Here is a 19,178-nt window from a genome sequence, read left to right on the forward strand (position 1 = left end):
TGAGAGGAAAGAACAGAGAAGTGCAGACACGGATCTGAGAGTTAAACCCTCGAGCTTTTTTTGTCGTGTGCAGTTCTCATTCATTGAACTTGGTGGTCAGTAATGCAGCATCAGCTTCTAGTGAGGCTGCTGAATTTTTTAATGTAATTCAAAGCATCTATGTATTTTTCTCTGCATCAGCTCATCACTGGCAAATTTTGAAGCAACATCTGGGAACATCCTCTTTGACATTGAAACCACTGAGTGCCACACGATGGGAAAATCGAGTGGAGGCGATAAAGCCTATCAAACACCAAATTGGGAAGATAAAGGATGCCATAGTTGCCATTATGGAGGATAATGCTATGATAGGAACTGTTCATGGGAGAACAGTGGCAAAGGGAAATGGAATCACCAGAAACATACATAACTTCAAATTTCTGTGAGGCTTAGTGTTGTGGCATGACATACTGTTTGAAATAAATGTTGTAAGCAAAAGACTCCAAGGTGTTGACCTTGATATATCTGGAACAATGGAACAACTGGACAAAGTCATACCTACAGTCTTACCAGTCAGATGAGGGATTTCAAAACATTCTGAAGAGTGCACAGAAGTTGGCAGAGGAACTTCACACTGAAGCTATTTTCCCACCCATTCAAGAATACAAGAGTCACCGAAGAAGAAGACATTTTGATTACAAGGCACAGGATAATCCCATAAGAGACCCCAAACAACAATTCAAAGTTGAATTCTTTAACCAGGTGCTAGATTGTGCAATACAGTCGGTTGAAGAACGTTTCATGCAGCTCAAGGAACACAGCAGTATATTTGGGATGTTGTGTGATATTCCAAAACTCCTCACTATACCTGAAGAAGACCTACACCAGCAATGCAGGGCACTAGGGACAGTGTTGACACATGATGACATGCGCAATATTGATGCGAGTGATTTAGGTGATGAACTGAAAGCCCTTTCAAGATACATTTCAGCAGAATCAACTCCAAAGACTGTTCTGGAATATATGTGCACAAATAAGATGACCACCCTCTTTCCAAATGCTTTTGTTGCTCTGTGCATACTTCTAACACTTCTAACAAGCTGAAGTTAATAAAAACACAACTACTCTCCACAATGACACAGAAGAGGCTGGTCGGCCTTGCAACCATCTCCATAGACTATGAGCTGGCCCAGACTGTGGATCTTCAGGAAGCAGTTCAAATCTTTGCAACCAAGAAGGCACGGAAAGCATCACTTCGATTATTCAAACAGATAAAAATGCCAGTGTTTACTATGCAGACAAGAAAAGTTACATTTGCTGTTCAGGCGTTTGAAAGTTAAGTGTTACTTAAAATTTTTGAACAAGGCATTTTAAGTTGTTAGTTCTCCATTATTGGGGTATGTAGCAAAGCAGTACCATAAGAGGAGTAGAACAGGAAAAAGGCAGAATTGAGACCTTTCAAAGTTTTGGCCCAAGTGAGGGGGTATGGGGGCATCATTTGAGCTCCCTGCCTCAGGTGCCAAAATGTTGTTGGCCGGCCCTGTGCAGACCATGCCGTCTGAAGGGAAGGAGAGCTGGCAATGTGTTCGGAATGGCTTCTACCCAGCCTCAGAGTCTTGTGGCAAAGAAACACACTGGCATTCCCCCGCTTCCTCCTGACACCGGCCATTTGATTGCAAGGAACCCGAGCCATCTTATCTGAATGGTCAGCAAAACCAAACTGAGTCCTAATCAGGCTCTCTGCCATCCCAATCTCCTGCCCACTCTGATCCAGGCAACAATCTAATCTAAAGATCAGAAACAATATGCCAACACTACCAGCCCCAGCTCAGGTGAAGCCTCAACAAGCTCCAATTTGGCAGGAGTCCTGGGAGAACCTGTCCAAGTCAGGCCATCTCCAGTCAGGCCTCGCTCAGCATGAGGCTCCTTCTACCAGACATGACCCAGCAAGTACCTCATTAAGTCTGCCCAAACCCCAATATCCCGCTTCAGTTAATTGAACACTGCTCTTTCCTAAGGGATTCCACCTTGGGGATTTGCTTTGAAGGGAACGTTGTCAAGGATAATAGATCTACCATTTGACCTACACTTGTCTCCTCTTGGAGGAGACAGTGATCTGGAGCCCTCTGTGGGCTCTTCCCCAAAACAAATGCTCCAAAGCTCTGTTTGCTAAAAAGAGACCAATGCCAGCAAACAATTCTTCACTAGCAAACCTGTGCTCAGAGGTAACTCTATAGCAACAAAACAGCACGCCCATCCCTCTGCTGATGAGTGTCACCCACGTTTGCAGCCCTGGCTCTCAAGCTGTCTGGCAAGCAATGCAACAGAAATACATTTTAAGGAAACCTTCTCCAAGGGATTATTTAAAACCGCAGCAGGTGGGCAAATATTTTAGAATTGATGATTAAATCCTATCACAGTCTCCCTCTTTCATCCACATAAATGATCTTGAAAGAATCCCAAATCTTTCTAACTCCATGGTGCTGCTGGGCCTCCAGCATGCTCCAAACACACACAAGTCGTAGTTGGTGACTCCTAGAGATCCCCCGCCCTAGCAGATCCCTGATGCTTAGCCCACACAATTAAAAGCCACTGCTTTTGGGCTCCTTTAGAGCAAAGATCTCCTCTCATGATGTCAACAGGAACTGTGCTCATGGAGGCACAACAGGACATAGAGGTAGAGATTAGCGCTGGGACCTGTGCATCTGTTGTAAAGGAAGACCGAGCCTCTGCTTTTGCACTGAACAAAAGTGGTCTCTTTTCATCAATCCAGGTTTTACGGGACCACACAGAACTGCACAGCTTTCCAGGCTGGCTCCACGTACATGGGAGTTGTGAACTCTGCCCTCATGTCCCAAGTTGGGCTCTGATCTCTAGTGTCTCTGCTTTCCACTTGTGTGCCCCTTCCAGAGACACACCACGCTCTAAGTGCAGCAAGTGGCCCTGATACATGCTCTTCACTCTTTTCTGTGTTCCAAAGAGAAGCGTTAGCTCCAACAGGCTCTGTTCTTACCATGCCGTTCCCCTGCCACCCGCTGTCCGTCTCTTATCCGCAGTCCACTTAAGTGAATGTTCTGTCAGCGAAAAGTGTCTGATCAACAGCTCTGGTGACAGAAGCAGGAGCTCCTCAGAGCTTGCCCATCTAAGCACTGACCAGCACAAACCTGTTCAGTTTGTGAAATCGGATCTGATCACGGTATAAGAATTCAATATCTGAATCCCAACAGGGACAGCAGAAACAGAAGTGGTGTAAGCTTTCACGCCCCTCTCCCCCAAGTGCACACACACACGCACACTATCCCAGCCTCCCCACTACTGTGCCTTCCGCCCCTCATGGAGGGGCTACTACATCTAAGGGAGGTCAGTCTTTATGGCCCATTCAATCCTCAGTTGCTTTGCTGAGACTGCTACCAAGGCTGCTAATTAGTGTCTCTCATGGTGATGGTTTCTGTGAGGTGACTACTTGCTCCAGAAATAGACTAAGACCACTGACTCATTTTATGAGGATTGACAATTATCAGAGGGTAGTGACTCCTGGTCACAAATGACCTGGCATGCATTAGATTCAGTGACTCAGAAGTGAAAGGCTCGTGACCCCATACCCAAACCCTCTAATCTCCTTGCCTGGGGATCAGATGGAACAAGTGACCTGCAGTTTCTGTGCAAGTCTCTATAACTACCCTCAATCCACAGGGTTACTCAATCCCTCCCACCTGAGAGGTGATTGCAACTGGTGACACAGTCAGTGCTTCTGTCGTTTCCCCTTCCCCTTCGAGTAATTTTCACTGGAAGCCTATTATCTGTTTTGCATTATCTGAGAGCTAACGGGACACACTCTCTGCATCTTGGAAATGCTTCCTTCTCCTTGTCAATATTTTTCCAATGTATTTAGAGTTGGGGGTGAGGCTGAGGGGCTACAGAAGTTTATCATAATTAAATACCTTTAATTAAAAAACCCTTTAATTGCCAGTGCAAGTTTGACTCTAGCAGGATCCGGTAGATTTGGTCTTGTGGAGGTGGGAGTGGATTCGTTAGTGGAAGGCAGGGGACCCACTGAGACAGACATTCAGAAGGTCTTAGGGATGCCCCCAGTCAATTCTTCCAGATTTTGCCTCATCTGGCATGTTAATCCTCAAGGGAACCAGACTTTGAACAGTGTCATCTACAGGAAGCAAAGGGCACCCAGCGCTCGCACCCACAATCAGTTCCAAGGAAAAGAGCCTGCAGACTTACGGAGGAAATATTCTGCTGTGTCAGCTTCATAATCTGTATCCTCAGGGAAGTGATCGATTTGCTTACACAGACCTTTAAAATTCCCTGCAAAACAAGAGAAGAAAGAACAAATGAGAACATCAGAAACCAGTCGAGGCAAACAACTCCTCTCTGGGTCATTCTTTCTGCCTTCTCTGCCTCCTTCGCAGGCAACACACACCTTCACATTAAGCTCTCAGGCATTCTCTTCTGTTCTACACGCACACCCCTTCACATCCCCATATGCACATGGGAACATAGGAATTTCTGTGTCAGACCTAAGATCCATCTAGCTCAGTATCTTGTCTCAGGCAGTAGCCAGCACCAGATGCTTCAGAGGAAAGGGTCAGAACTACCAAGTAGGCAAGTGTGGGATAATCTTCCCCCCACATTAGGTCTCATCCTGGTCCCTTACAGAGACTGGCTGAAACCCTGAAGCATGAGGTTTTAGACCCCTTCAAATTTTTTTGTTAGCATTAACTCTGGATATTCTTGGTATCATATAAATCTCCACTCCCTTTCTGAATCTTGCCAAATTCTGGCCTCAGTGACTTCCTGTGGCAGTGAGTTCCACAGTCTATGTACACATTGTGTGAAAAAGTATTTCCTGTTATCAGTTTTGAGTTTGCCATTTCATATCCCCTTGTTCTTGTGTTACAAGACAGGGAGAATGAACATTCTGGATCCACCTTCTCTAGATCATACATTATTTAATGTATTTCTATCATGTCTGCTCCCATTTGTCCCTTTCTAAGCTGAACAATCCCAGTCTTTTCAATCTCTCGTCATAGGAGAGTTTTCCCAGGCCTTTAGTCATCCTTGTCAATCTTCTCTGACCCCCCCTAACTCTTCAATAGCACCTAATTACACATAAATGGTAAGGAATCTGGGAGCTACATCCAGATCTAACGGGCATTGGTTAAACTGCACACATGCAGCTTTGGGGTGTACAGCATGTGACCTTCAGCTTCAAAAACCTCAGGATTTTAGCACTTGAGCTAAAGGAGAACCACCCTTAACTGGCCAATGCATTAAACATGCACATGCACACCCAGCTATCAGCATGTCCTCATACTTCCAACCACACCCTCTACATTTCGGTGGGTGGCAGTGGCAGTCCAGCTCCCTGACCCCTGCTGATACCTTGGAACAGAGTGAAATCTGGGGCAGACTAGAAGAACCATGGTTACAACACAGAACTGGGATCATTCAGCCCCTTCTTCCTGGTATCAGGACATTCACCCGATTGCAAAACAAGACCACGCAGAAAACAATCTCATAGACTCATAGACTTTAAGGTCAGAAGGGACCATTATGATCATCTAGTCTGACTTGCACAATGCAGGCCACAGAATCTCACCCATCCACTTCAATAACAAACCCCTAACCTATGTCTGAGTTATTGAAGTCCTCAAATTGTGGTTTGAAGACCTCAAGCTGCAGAGAATCCTCCAGCAAGTGACCCGTGCCCCACGCTGCAGAGGAAGGTGAAAAACCTCCAGGGCCTCTGCCAATCTGCCCTGGAGGAAAATTCCTTCCCGACCCCAAATATGGCAATCAGTTAAACCCTGAGCATGTGGACAAGACTCACCAGCCAGCACCCAGGAAAGAATTCTCTGTAGTAACTCAGATCCCATCCCATCTAACATCCCATCACAGACCACTGGGCGTACTTACCTGCTCATTAATCTCCATGGGTTCCCCGCCCCCACCCCCCAGTGCAGTGTCCCTCTCTTTTCCTGGGATTTACCCTTACAGTAGGGGTGCAGGTTTGCTAGCCGGACAGAGAACCGGATCCTCCACCCTCCTGCTTCTCCTCCCCAGGGCTTCGGGATGCCCGGCTCTGGGCCCCACCTCCCCCGCCAGCTGCCCTCCAGCCGGGCTGGCTCCGCTCGGCCGCGTGGAAGGGTAGGGCGTTCCATGGTGGGGGGTCAGAGGGCAGGGAGCAGGGGATTGAGGAGGGGCGGCCAGGGTCCTGGGGAGCAGTCAGCGAGGCAGAGGGGATTGTGAAGAGGGCTGGGGGAGGCAGTCAGCGGCAGGGAGGATGGGGGGACAGAGGGGAGGCAGAGAGCGGGCAGGGTTGGATGGGCAGGGTGGGGACAGGGGACAAGGTGGTTGGATGGGGGAGGGGAGGGAGGGGGGGTAGGGGGGAGAGAAGGGGAGGGTGGGGCAGGGGGCGGAGGGGGGGGGGGGCAGGGGGGAGGGGGGGGCGGGGTCCTGCCGTCCCGGGCCGGCTGGGGGAGGTCGGCTGGCTCGGTGCGGCCGGCGGCGCCGGCAGGGGTGCCTGCGCTCGGGAGCGGGTGCTCGGGAGCCAGGCGGGGTAGCCAGTAAGGGGGGGGGCAGGGGGGTGGGGAGGGGGGTGTGGGGGGGGGGTGGGGGCAGGAGGGGAGGGCAGGGGGGAGGATGGGAACAGGGGCAGTCAGGGCAGGAGAACAGGGAGGGAGTGGGGGCAAAGGGCCGAGTGGGACAGGGGGGAGGGGAGAGGGGGACAGAGTAGGGGTAGCTGGGGGAGGGGGTCTGGGGGTAGTTGAATGGAGGAGGGGGTGGGGGGGGGCAGGCAGTCAGGGGGGGGGGGAAGGGGGGGGGCAAGGGGGGGAGTGTGTGTGTGGAAGGAACATGAGGTTGGGAAGGTGGGAACCCATTGTTAAAATTTTGGAGGGAGGAGGGAACCCGTTGTTAAAAATTTGGCAGCTCATCACTGCTTACAGTGGTATCATCCATATAAAACTAACTGCCCTTGACTAGCCCAGAAGGGAAGTTGCTCTGTCTGCACAGAGACTGAGGCAATTGGGCTTGGGGGCACCTGTCCCTTGGGCTCCAGAGCAAGAGTTCAGCCAGTGCAGAGGCATTTGTGCAGGAGACCTGGGCCCAGATTCTTTGACCCTACGGATTAGATGCTCTTGGGGGTTACGCTCCTGGCATTGGCACCCCCAAATTGGGATAGGCTGAAGGGAGGAGAGCTTTCACAGTGATTGTGGAGAGTGAGGAATCCTGGGAGAAGCTGGGGAACTACACTGCCTTACAAGGAACAATCCTAACAATGCCCAGAACACAGCATCAGGAATGGAGGATGCGGGGTCCCTACAGCCACCGCAGTCCTAGCTGTTGCACGGAGGGAATGGTGTTGGTTGTGAGAAGCACCCAGCATATTTCAGCCCCAGCCTTTTCCATCAGGAGGCCATGCAAGGAATAATTCAGGTGTCCTGGTTAGAGGAATGTCCTGGGAAGATTCTCTCATATTCCTGGACAGGACTTTGGGACATTTGAAGAAGAGACCAAGCACAAAGAATCCATCCCAGGTTTTACTCTGAGCCCAGACTTTGCCTGAGCAGAACTTAGGGCATTTAATGCAAGCCATTACCTTGTAACTGTCCATCATGCAGTACTGATAGTTATACTCCTCACTATCAATTCTCCCTGCGTTGACCCTATCTATCTGATCTGCTGATCTTTGGTATTTTTTAAGGCACCATGGTATCTAACAACCAATTCAGGAAGCTCCTGTTAAGGAGCTGGGACACAGCAGAGGTGAGTCTAAGCCCTGAGTATATTAGGAAGTAGGAACAAATTATCTTTGGGTGCCTCCAAAGTTTTCAAGCCTCACGAATCCATATTCAGAGCAGTTGATTCCCTTCTGCCCCACCTCTTCCTGGGGGCTGCAGGGGGGAGCCACTAAGCCCTTCTTACCACATCGAGCCCCACATTCAGGAAGTACCTGCTCTGCAGCTACGGTTCTCCTAAAAAGAATGCCTCACAGCCAAGAAAATCCACTGTATCTCCCTCCCCACGCCACTACCTGCACGCACATCATCTGCATGGAAGGCAGGTAAAGCTTGAGGCACTTGAGATGCCTTTGCCCAGGTGTGGCACAAACCCTTCCCTCTTGTTTTTATGGCTGCCTGGACATAGTCCGTGAATGGCCAGGTTCCGCTGACTCACCCTTTCCTTCTCTCCATGTGACGTGCTCTTGTTTGGGAGCGGCTCCTTGCTCCTGACTGCTTGTGATAGCCAGCAGTCTGGGAAAGAGGAGCACCTCCGGCCTAGAACTTGTCTGCTGGGCCCCTGGCTGGGGCTGGCTGCTCTACAGCCACAATCTCCCCCGTTTCCCCAAACTCCAGAAAAGCAACTCTCTCACCCACCGTAAGTGACATCATTTTGCCCACAGAATTGCAGGGGACCAAGACTATGTTGTCCCCACTATAGTTATGTCTCTACCCCTTTCCATTTCCCTTGGTCTTAAATTGCCCACCTTCCACCTCTTGTAAGCTTGCAGCTCTACACCCTTTAACATGGCCACGCTCAGTGGCACCTCAGCTGGCCGTCCCCTTTCACTTGGTGGGACCAGAAAAGCCTCCAGATGTAGCTTTCACATTTCCCACCTGGAATGGAACCACCTCCTCGACAGGGAATGCCCCCTCCCACCACATGCGGTGGGGAAAGCAGACAGAGTCAGTGCCCCAGCAAATGGGGAATAACAGATGGCCAGGAATGAGCACGAGACATTGTGTGCTTGTGTGTGGGGGGGGTGTGTGTGCAGAGAGACCCCTATGCTTCCTGGCATACATAGGCAGTTATGATTCCCTGCCCCTCCTCCCCACCCCGTAACTCCTTCCTGTCTTAGCTTGGTTAATCCCTGCGTGAAAATCAGGCTGCTTATGACTGATGCTGCATCTTGTGCATGACAGTTTTCATACGGTCTCCTTTGGGTACCCTACAGAGATTCTGGGCACTCAGAGTCTGTCTACACACTACAGTTAGACACCTGCGTCTGGCCCACGCCAGCTGACTCGGGCTCACAGGGCTCGGGCTAAGGGGCTGTTTAATTGTGATGTAGCTGTTCGGGCTCCAGCTGCAGCCTGAGCTCTGGGACCCTCCCACCTTGCAGGGTCCTAGAGCTTGGGCTTCAGCCCAAGCCCGAACATCTACATCACAATTAAACAGCCCCTTAGCCTGAGCCCCACGAGCCCGAGTCAGCCACAGGTTTTTAATTGCAGTGTAGACATACCCTCAGACAGCAAGGGCAAACTTCAGTGCACCGGATGGGGCAATGCTTATTCTTTGAAAATCCCCTTCCAGTAATGGGTGCCCAAGATGTCTGGATGCTCAGGGTCAGCTGGTGTGTAGCCACCGGGATTTTCAAACTCTCCCTGCTGAATGACACTATGCCCCCCACCCCTCAGGCACTGCTGTTTACGCTGTGTCTGCACCAGGCTTTAGTCTGAAAAATGCCTATGACTGCTGCCATTGGTCTAGCTCCACCATTGGCAGCAAAGCTGGGAGTGCTGGTCCACACAGGGCTCCAGGTGTCTGCTGTCATTTTAACCACTGTGCTGTCTAACCCTGCTCAGAGCATATTGACATGCCAAAGTGGTCAGAACGCTGCTGGCCATCACAGCTTTGTCTTCCCCAGCACCCCAGCTGCTAACACATCTGGAGCCCAGCCAGATGAAAGGAAGGATTCTGCCATGGGCAGGGCTCAGACCTGGAGTCAGGAAACCCAGGTTCAATTTCCTGCTCTGCTACAGACTTCCTGTGTGACCAAGTCACTTAGGGTTTGTCTACACTGCAATAAAACACCTGCGGCTGGCCCGGGTCAGCTGGCTTGGGCTACAGGGCTATAAAATGTAAGTGTAGACATTCAGACTTGGGCTGGAGCCTGGGCTCTGGGACCCTCACCCCTTGCGAAGGGCCATGCCCCTAGGGTACATCTATAATGCAATGTAAACCCAGGATTTGAACTCAGGCTCAAGCCTAATCCCCCTTCTATCTACACACAAATTGTGCTAACCTAGAGCTTGAATCCAGGGTCTCAGAACCCCACAAGGGTGGAGGGGCCACGCCTGAGTCAAACTGGAATCCAGGGTTCACGCCGTATTGCTTTGCAGTGTAGGTGCAGCCTTACTGGACTCGTGCTCCAGGAGTCCACCAAAAGTATTCCAACAATCCCATGGGGCTGACTTGCTTAGTTTTCTGGACAGTCAAGTTTTTCCACACTGCACCACAAAGGGCTAAAGCAGCTACATTTTGGGAGGGTGATAGGAAGTGTGGGCTACGGGTGGTTGGACTCAGGCCTGCATAGTGCAGTATAGCTATTGAATCCCCAGACTGGGACCCAGGGTTCAAGAATGCCTAACATGAGGTTACAAATGAGTGTAGATCAGGGATTGGCAAGCTTTGGCATGCGGTCTGCCGAGGTAAGCCCCCTGCCGGGATGGTTTGTTTACCTCACAGCTCCCACTGGCCGCGGCTCGCAGCTCCAGGCCAGAGGGGGCTGTGGGAAGCAGCAGTGAGCACATCCCTCGGCCCACGCTGCTTCCCGCAGCCCCCATTGGCCTGGAGCGGTGAACTAAGGCCAGTGGTAGCTGCAGTTGGCTGAACCTGCAGACACGGCAGGTAAATAAACCAGCCTGGCCCGCCAGGGGACTTAACCTGGCAGGCCACGTGCCAAAGGTTGTCGATCCCTGGTGTAGATGCTCAAGCCCTAGGTAACAACCCAGGGTTTGCTAACTCGAGTTCTACTAACCCTGTGCTTATATTGCAGTCTATACTGCCCACTAAGCCCAGCTCTGACTCAGGTTTGAGTCCAAGCTCCCTCTCTGTCCACACACAAATTAGTCTGACTTGGGTCAGCAAGCACTCAGGTCCGGAGTCCTAGGACCCTGCTAAGGGGTTGATCAGAGGCCAGTCCTGCTGTGACTCGGGTCCAAGCCCTGTCATTTTGCAATGTGGATACACACAGCTCAAGCCACAGACCCGAGTCAGAAGGTCTGCGTAGCGCAGTATGGACGTGTTAGCACAGCTGTGAGACCTGGATCCAGCAATTGTAAGCCCAGGTTTGCAATGCAGTTTGGATGCTCAAGCGTGGGCATGGAAACAGCCATGACACAAACCGGGTCCCACAGACCTGGGTTTACAACACAGTACAGACACACCCTTGGGGTGAGATTCACAAAGACACGTAGGTGCTTAACTCCCATTGGTTTCACTAAGAGCGAGGTGCCCACATACCTGTGCAAATCCCACCCTTAGTCCCTCTGTGCCTCAGGTCCCATCGGTAAAACGTGCTCTGCCCTCTCTGACAGGGGCATTGCAAGGATCAACACATTACAGACTGTGAGGTGCTGAGAACGATTGGAATGGGGGCCAGATCGGTGCCTGAGATGGACTAGCAATGGTGGGAAATCTTTCAGAAAAAGCCTGGTGTCGAGAAGGCCTATATGTCCCGTCCATTGCTCCAAGGTCACTCAGCGATTCTCTAATGGGGCACCTGTGGCCTGCTGAGACAGGAGAACGACCTCCTCTGCACCTGCATTGATAGCAAAGCCTCCAGTACACGTGGGGTGGGGGAGGGAATTGGTCACCAGTCTTCCCGAATGCTGTTCAAACAGCCTTCCCCATTCTGCACTCAGGGGCTGCAGGAATGGGATGCGAAGCAATGAAGGGGCCATTTCTATACCCTGTGGCCAAAACTTTCTGAAGGTGCAAATAGCCATTTGGATGCCTATCTATGGGCCCAAGACCCTGTTAGAAGGACAAGGGCAACTTCTCCTCTGAGCCTGGCATTCCCTTGCCTACCACCTCCCTTCCCTGAGTTGTTGCATGAGAAGCAACCCTAAAATGGGCCGGTTCTGTACTGCCTCCTGTCTTCAGTGCTGTCTCCCTGTTCCCCAACCCCCCCAGTCACCTGCCCCTTCTGAAGCTCTGCTGTGTGAGCCTCAACACTTTCCAGGCCTCCCCCCTGCCACATTTCCTATTGGTCCTGTCCCAATCCTGCCTCTCCTCTTCCTTTCTAATGTGAATCCTGTACACCGTCAATATATCCTGTCTGTCTCCCTTCTCCAGCCAAGGTCTTGTCCCTAAGTAAGTGTGGAGACCTTTACTCTGCACTGCCTGCCTTCAGGAGCACGGGCTGTGGCACAGCCAATGAGGGGCTCCTTCAACACCTAAACCCACCCATCCTGGGCTAGTCATACTTCTGATTTGACTTACTCTGGAGCGCCTGGAGCAGGCCTTGGTTGCTCCTGGGCCCTTCTGGAAACGCTCCTTGGCCCAGCCCATGCCCCCATCCCTGTCCCCACTCTGCCCCCTTACAGGGTTCAAGCGACTGGGCTCTCATACAGCTTGGGCACAACCAAACACCAGCTTGGAATATCCCCTGCGTTCCCACAGCCGCGCAAATGACTACTTTGCACCTGCTCAAGCTGCTGAAAAGGGCGGCCTGAAGAACTAAGACTAGCACTCCAGGGCACCCCGAAAACGCACGGACCAAAGGGATAGTATTTTCCAGTTGGGACAGGCAGGGTGGAGATAGTACGTGAGGCTGAGATTTGCAATGCTGCCTAAGGGTTTTGGATGGCCAATTCACATTGAAATTCATGGGAACTGGGCAGCCAACTCCCCCCACCCCTGATGGTTTGAAATATCCTACCCTTACTATATGGTATGAAATCAGTGGAGCTACGCTGGTTTACACCAACTGAGAAGTTGGCCCTATGTTATTAGTAACACAGTTTACTTCTGTACCACTTTGTATGGCCATGTCTGTTTAAAAGTCCTCCGTGGCTGCAGGAGGAGATCCATTGAATAACAGTGAGTTCCTGGGAAAGGGACACCCCTTTCCTGCAGGGGAGGAGGAATTCTGAGTGGCCAGGAGTGTACATCTGGAGACAGAGGTAGAGGAAAAGACATCTGAGAGCAACAAGCAGACAGAGGTGGAGCCAGGGATGAAAAGCCTCCTTTCCCAGAATGCTTTTGGATATTTCCTTTTCAGCACAGGTTTTGGGGAAGAGGGCTTCTGGGGAGATGTACAAAGGGAGCTGGATGAGACTGCTTTCTTCACCAGAGAGGAAGGATGGATGCAGTGGTTAGGGTGCCAGTAACGGTTCACTTCCCTGTTCTGCAACAGATGCTCTGTGTGATGTTGGGCAAGTAATTTATTCTCTGTGCCTCAGTGCCTTATCTGTAAAATGGAGATAACAGTCCTGTCCTACCTCACAGGGGTGTTGTGAGGAGAAATACACTGTGAGAATCTCAGATACTATGGTAGCATAGGATATAGAAGCAAAATAAATAAAACCAACCAGGTTTAGACTTCCTGTTTTATTAGTAATCTCGATCTCTGATGAAACTGGTATTTAATATTTACCCACGAGAAAGCTGCCAGAAACAAAGTGTGAAAGGGGTAGGTAAATCATGTTGTGAGAGAGAGAGACATACACATTTCTGTCTGTTCCAAGTCCCCATCTCAGAGCTGAGTCTGTTTGGGACCAGCTGGCGAAGCGAGGCTCGGAGCCAAAGTCTGTGCATAGATGAAAAATAGCAGAGAGCACCATGGGAAACTAAGTGTGGAGTTCACATTTATACATATCGGTAGAGACCTTCAAAAATTGGAGACGTTCATTAGCCATCATTGTCAACAGGGACTTGTGAGTTTGGGTGTCCCCTTTTTGACTGCCTAGCCCGAGACCCGTGATTGTCAGGAAGTGCTGAGCGCCTTGCTTTCTGAAAATCAGGCCCCTTTAAGGCGTCTCAAATTGGGCAGCCCAGAATGAGGCACTCAAAGCTGCTAGTCGCTTTTGAAAATCTTGGCTTCAGTTCCTAAATTAATATTCAGTCACCTAAATGAGTGGCTGGATTTTCAAGTGCTGACTGTCCATTAGCTCTCATTGACCTTTATGGGAGCTGTTGGGTGCTGTGCACTTTTGAAAATTAGGCCACTTATTTAGCTGTTTCAATATGGATTTAAAAGCCTAACTTTAGGGTCCTATTTTGGAAGGTCTTGGCCATGGTGCAAGAGGGGGCTGAGCTGCAAGAAGTAATGTTGGGGATTCAGCAGTTGCGGCTCGAACATCTGAGTGAGAACCAATATCCCAGCACGGTGCAAAGGTTTGCTATACTAGCGGAGGTACCACCTTTTAGGTGAAAGGTAGGTGACGTGCTGCCCATGTACGCCACAATTCTGCTTCTCAGGCACAATGGAACTTTCTGTCATAAGGGAAAGCTCATCTGGACAGGAGACAAAGTTGGGGGGGGGGGGTGGAGGGATGAGCCAAGACTAAGAAACAAGCTCCGACCGGAACCAAGGCCTGCGACAAATCTCACTGCCTTCCACTTCCAATGCAAGGTGCACTTCTTCAATCTGGCCTTCTCTAACATAAACGCACAGCAGTGTAGACATTCAAAACAAAACTAAACCTTACCAAACCAGGCAATACACTGCACACACAACTCTCCCTCCAGGAGAGGAAGGAATGAACCAAACGTGACAGATATTAGTCACATCGCTAAATGCCATACTGGAAGGGGCTCAGATACAATGGTTAGTGCAATATAAAAACCTATATAGGATAGAAATAGAACCTGTGATTATTAAGTGCACCTCATCCCTGGTAGGACCATTAGCCTGATTCTCCTTGCCACATTACAGCTGGACCAGTGTTTCTCAAACTGGTGTTGCGGCTTGTGTAGGGAAAGCCCCTGGCGGGCCGGGCCAGTTTGTTTACCTGCCCTGTCCGCAGGTCCGGCCGATCGCAGCTCCCACTGGCCACGATTCGCCGCTGCAGGCCAATGCGAACTGCTGGAAGCGGCGGCCAGTATGTTCCTTGGCCCGCACTGCTACCAGCAGCTCCCATTGGCCCAGAGCAGCGAACCGCGGCCAGTGGGAGCCACGATCGGCCGAACCTGCGGACGCGGCAGGTAAACAAACCGGCCCAACCTGCCAGGGGCTTTCCCTACACAAGTGGCGACCCCAGTTTGAGAAACACTGTGCTGGACTAATAACATTCCAGCAGCCTAAAATTCAGCCATTCATTGGATATGGTATTCTTCGTTACTTCCTATCCTAAACTGTACAGTAATGTTGCTGTGAGTTGTTAAATAGGTGATTCATTCTACCTTAGACCTGGCTACAGTTATTTCTGTATGTTCAAGTATAGTATCCCTGGTAGCACAACCTATCATTAACATATAGATGGAAATTTTCATATAAAAACACCCTCTTTCATAGGGTCATAACTTTCTAAAACAAAAACGTCTTTGCTTGAAATTTCCCATCATTTGTCTCAGCCAACAGCTAGATTTGTCTAGAAAAGTTGAGCAAAATCTGTACACTCATTACTGACGTTTTAACTATATAAATAATTTAACTCAGAAATGTTTGAACTTTACAATTGATAGTCTTCAGTCTGATTTAAAATGTTAACAAGTAGCACGACAATAGAAGCAACAGAAAAATCCATGTTACACATGAACAGGACAAACTTTTGGCTCTGTGTAGGGTTGTGACACTCTTTTCTGAACTGGAGCATTATGCATCAAGCCTGGAGATGAATCTCATTGGAAAAATCAGTGTAGAACCAAAAGATTAGTAGGTTCACCAAAAGTCAAGTAAGACGGTTGCCCTTCATTCTGTATATGGTGCATTGACACAACGGTGATGGACATACTGGAATTGGAGCTAGATTTCAAAGGAGAGAAGAGATATTAGTTAGGTAGGTCTGGTTTTCTGCTGCTATTTCACTACGGAATTCCAAAGTTGTGACTATGCAATTGTGAAGGTACTCAGAGAAAAATCAGCAGAGAATTTAGCTATTATTTCTACAGCATTATAATGTTCTCGGCTTTTTACAGACATAAAAAGGAAGGTCCTGGAGTGGTTTGTGAGAAGACGAGAGAAGCAGACATCAAGATGTGTTTCGAAAAGATAGGGTACATGGGAGAAAACACAGGCAACTAGAGAGGAGATGTAAGCAGGAGCAAAGCTCTGCAAGGCCTTGAAGGTGAGACTGGAACAGGCCAAGTATTCAAGAAGTGGGGTGGCATAGCTAGATGGAGTGTGAGGAGGAGGATTTTAACAGCTGCATGTTGAATAGGTTCCAGGGAAACAACATGGGAGCTGGGGAGGCCAGGGAGCAGCTTGCAGTAGTTAAGGCAAGAGATGACCACGGCATGGAGAAAAGTTTCAGCAGTATAGATAGAGTAAATGAAGAATTTCAGAGATATTACAGAGGAAGTACATGCAGGATTTAGCAACAGCCTTCGTATGTGTGGGAGGGGAATCAAATGTGACACCAAAACTGTGAGGCTAGTAACTGGAAGGGTGGTGTAATTATCTGTAGTGAGATAAATGAAGCGAGTAGGGTGTGGGAAGGAGATAAGCAGTGCTATTTCCACCATGTGTAGTTTGAGTTGGTGGCTGGACTTCCAGGAACAGATATCTGGGGGGCGGGGAGATGCAGATGGCAGACTGGAGGGCAAGCATTAGTATTTAAATGCTTTTCTTTTTCTTATTTTTTAATTAAAAATAATAATACAATCAAGGAAATCATATTCATGTAATCATGTTAAGGTTACGATATTCAACCCTCAAAAGTTAGGAAATGCAAAAATTCTCATATGGTTATTATTAAGGCTCTGTGACTTCTGCAGTGGCCAGTGCTGGCTCAGGGCTGCCAGAGCTGGGCATCCCATGGGCCAACAGCAGCAGCAGCAGTTTGGGTGTGTGGGAGGGGGCTCAGGGCTAGGGGTAGGGGGTTGGGGTGCAAGGTGGCACTTACCTCAGGGTGGGGGGCTTCCAGGCTCCCACCAGCATTTTCTTGCAGCTCCTAGGCAGAGGGGCCAGGTGGCTCTGCCTGCTGCCCGTGACCATGGGCCCCGCCCCTGCAGCGCCCATTGGCTGCGGTTCCTGGCCAATGGGAGCTGTGGAGCCGGTGCTTATGGTGGGAGCAGCACATGGAGAGCCCCATGGCGCTTCTTTCCCAGGAGCTGCAGGGACATGTGGAGCTGGGTAGGGAGCTTGCCAGCCAACTCTTCCTCCCCAGCACCAGTGGGGATCCTGGGCCACGCACCACCACCCACGCTCCAACCCCAGCAACAATGGGGGTCCCAGGCTGTGTGCCACCCACCTCTCCTCCAGCACCTGCAAGGTCTCTGGCCATCTCCCAGCACCCGCGGTACCCGCCCCCCCCAGAGAACCATGGCCCTCCCACCCAAGTTTTAGTTAGGAGTATATAGTAAAAGTCATGGATAGGTCACGGGTGGTGAATTTTTGTTTACTGCCTGTGACCTGTCCATGACTTTTACTAACAATACCTGTGACTAAAACGTAGCCCTAGTTATTATTCATCCATACTATGATAGTTCTCAGAAGCCCGAATGAATAGAGCTGTGCTAGGCTCTGAAAAAATGCGAGTTAGAGACCCCCAAAGAGTTTATACCTTAACTCATCATACTGGACTAATTTGTCTCCTCAGATCTATCTGTGCAACTCATCTGGGGTTGTAGATGTATATTTGAGGACAGAATTGGACCCACTCTATATAACAGGGAGTATTTGGAGGACTTCATGTCACTACGGGTGACTGAAGGTTGCTGTGAGAACTTTAGCTTTTCTGTTTCCCAACTTTTGAGGGTTTAAATTTGCAACCCTGACATTATGTTCTTGTCACTTTTCATGTGAAATCTCCTTGATTGTTTTTTAAATTAGACAGAGAAAAGGATATTAAAATGCTCATCTCCTCCATCCAGTCCCACATCTGCATCTCTCTCTCTCTCTGACATATCCTTTTGGGTCTAGAGAGAGAGATACTCTGGCCTTAGTTATATTGGCATCACTCTGGTGTACCTTTGTCTGTGGAATTCCTTTATATTTACATTGGCGTAACCCAGAGCAGAATTGGGCCCATAGTAATTAGTTTATAAATTATGTAAAGTGCTTTGGGGTCCTTCAGGATGGAAGGTGCTATATTAAAGTTATTTGTTATTAATAATTAAAAAAATACCCCAGAGCCCATGGGAAATAATCCCGAGAGTGGAGCAAGCCACTTATACAAGCATCGTTCAATCCAGTCCTCCCGTCCTCTTCTGAGCCACCTTACCGCTCCTCCCTCCATCCAGTCACAGCACGAAGAGATCCTGCTCAATGGTGTCTACTGATCTTGGGTGCACGATCTATGATTACGCAGGACTGTCAGCATGATGGTGGGGTCGACACAATTTGGGCACATCAGGGCATTTGAAATCCTAATTTCCTCTCCCCTCCACCCCAAGATGACCCTTCCCACAGCAGATGCCTGCCCCGTTCATCTCATTGGCCTCACGTCCAGGGGAAAAGGATAAAGCAGCTAGGGATTGCTTGGCTGCTCTAATGTTTTCTGGGTGGGTGTCGCGGGAGTGGATGCAGGTAAGGAGCAGAGAGAGATGAGGTGACTCTCTTCACAGAGACGCCGAAGCTGGTCTTGCTACTCCATACAGCACATCTGTGTCTGGACTTTATTTTGGGAAGAATCAGAGTTGGGATTCCTTGAGCACTTTTCATACTCCAGGGATACTCTTATTTCTACTCCTCCCTCATTTCGAAAGGTCCTAGTAATCTTTGCTTCCTCTTTCTATACCATTAATTCTCTTCCAGCACACTCAGATTGTCTTTGCCTTCTGGTCTTTCTCCAGACAAGCATGAGAAACTTGCTTCCTTTTTTCAACATAAAATGGACCCAATATATGATAATAGTTTGTGTAGGCTCAATACCTCCCTCCACTGATCCTTCCTCGTATCTCTCCTCCCACTCACTTTAAGATCTTTGAAAGCTTCTGACATAAGTCTCTTCACAAGACTTCTCTCTCACACACCGGGTGGATTAATTTAAACTGAAGCTATTTAAATCACTGATTTAAATCATCAAACACAGAAACCCTTGATTTAAATAATCGATTCTGATCAAGTTTTGTATTTGTACTTTTTAGTTATTTTTCTAAAAAGAAGCTGATTCTCATTGGTTGGTAATCATTAAAACATATTGATTTGCAACTAAATACAGCCCTTACACTAAATTTAATGCTTCTTTGTGCTAACCAAGAGGATACACTGTATCTATACCCATTTATTTAAGCAGTTATATAGCTTAACTTACATTTGTTCAGATTCTTAATTTTTACATTTTTAAAACATTTTA

The 19,178-nt window shown here is 49.2% G+C and overlaps 1 protein-coding gene across 3 annotated transcripts in view; it reads right to left on the reverse strand.

The window, feature by feature from the left end:
• The window catches only part of CACNG2 (calcium voltage-gated channel auxiliary subunit gamma 2), a 61,367-nt gene that overhangs the window by 5,388 nt on the left and 36,801 nt on the right, over positions 1 to 19,178 (reverse strand). For all 3 annotated transcript variants that reach the window (XM_039521372.1, XM_039521389.1, XM_039521381.1), the window contains one exon: positions 4,213 to 4,296. In XM_039521372.1, coding sequence (XP_039377306.1) covers positions 4,213 to 4,296 — 84 coding nt within the window. The remainder of the gene's footprint in view (positions 1 to 4,212; positions 4,297 to 19,178) is intronic.

The sequence above is a fragment of the Mauremys reevesii genome, linkage group 1 (assembly GCF_016161935.1).
Source record: "Mauremys reevesii isolate NIE-2019 linkage group 1, ASM1616193v1, whole genome shotgun sequence".
NCBI classification, from domain to species: Eukaryota; Metazoa; Chordata; order Testudines; family Geoemydidae; genus Mauremys; species Mauremys reevesii.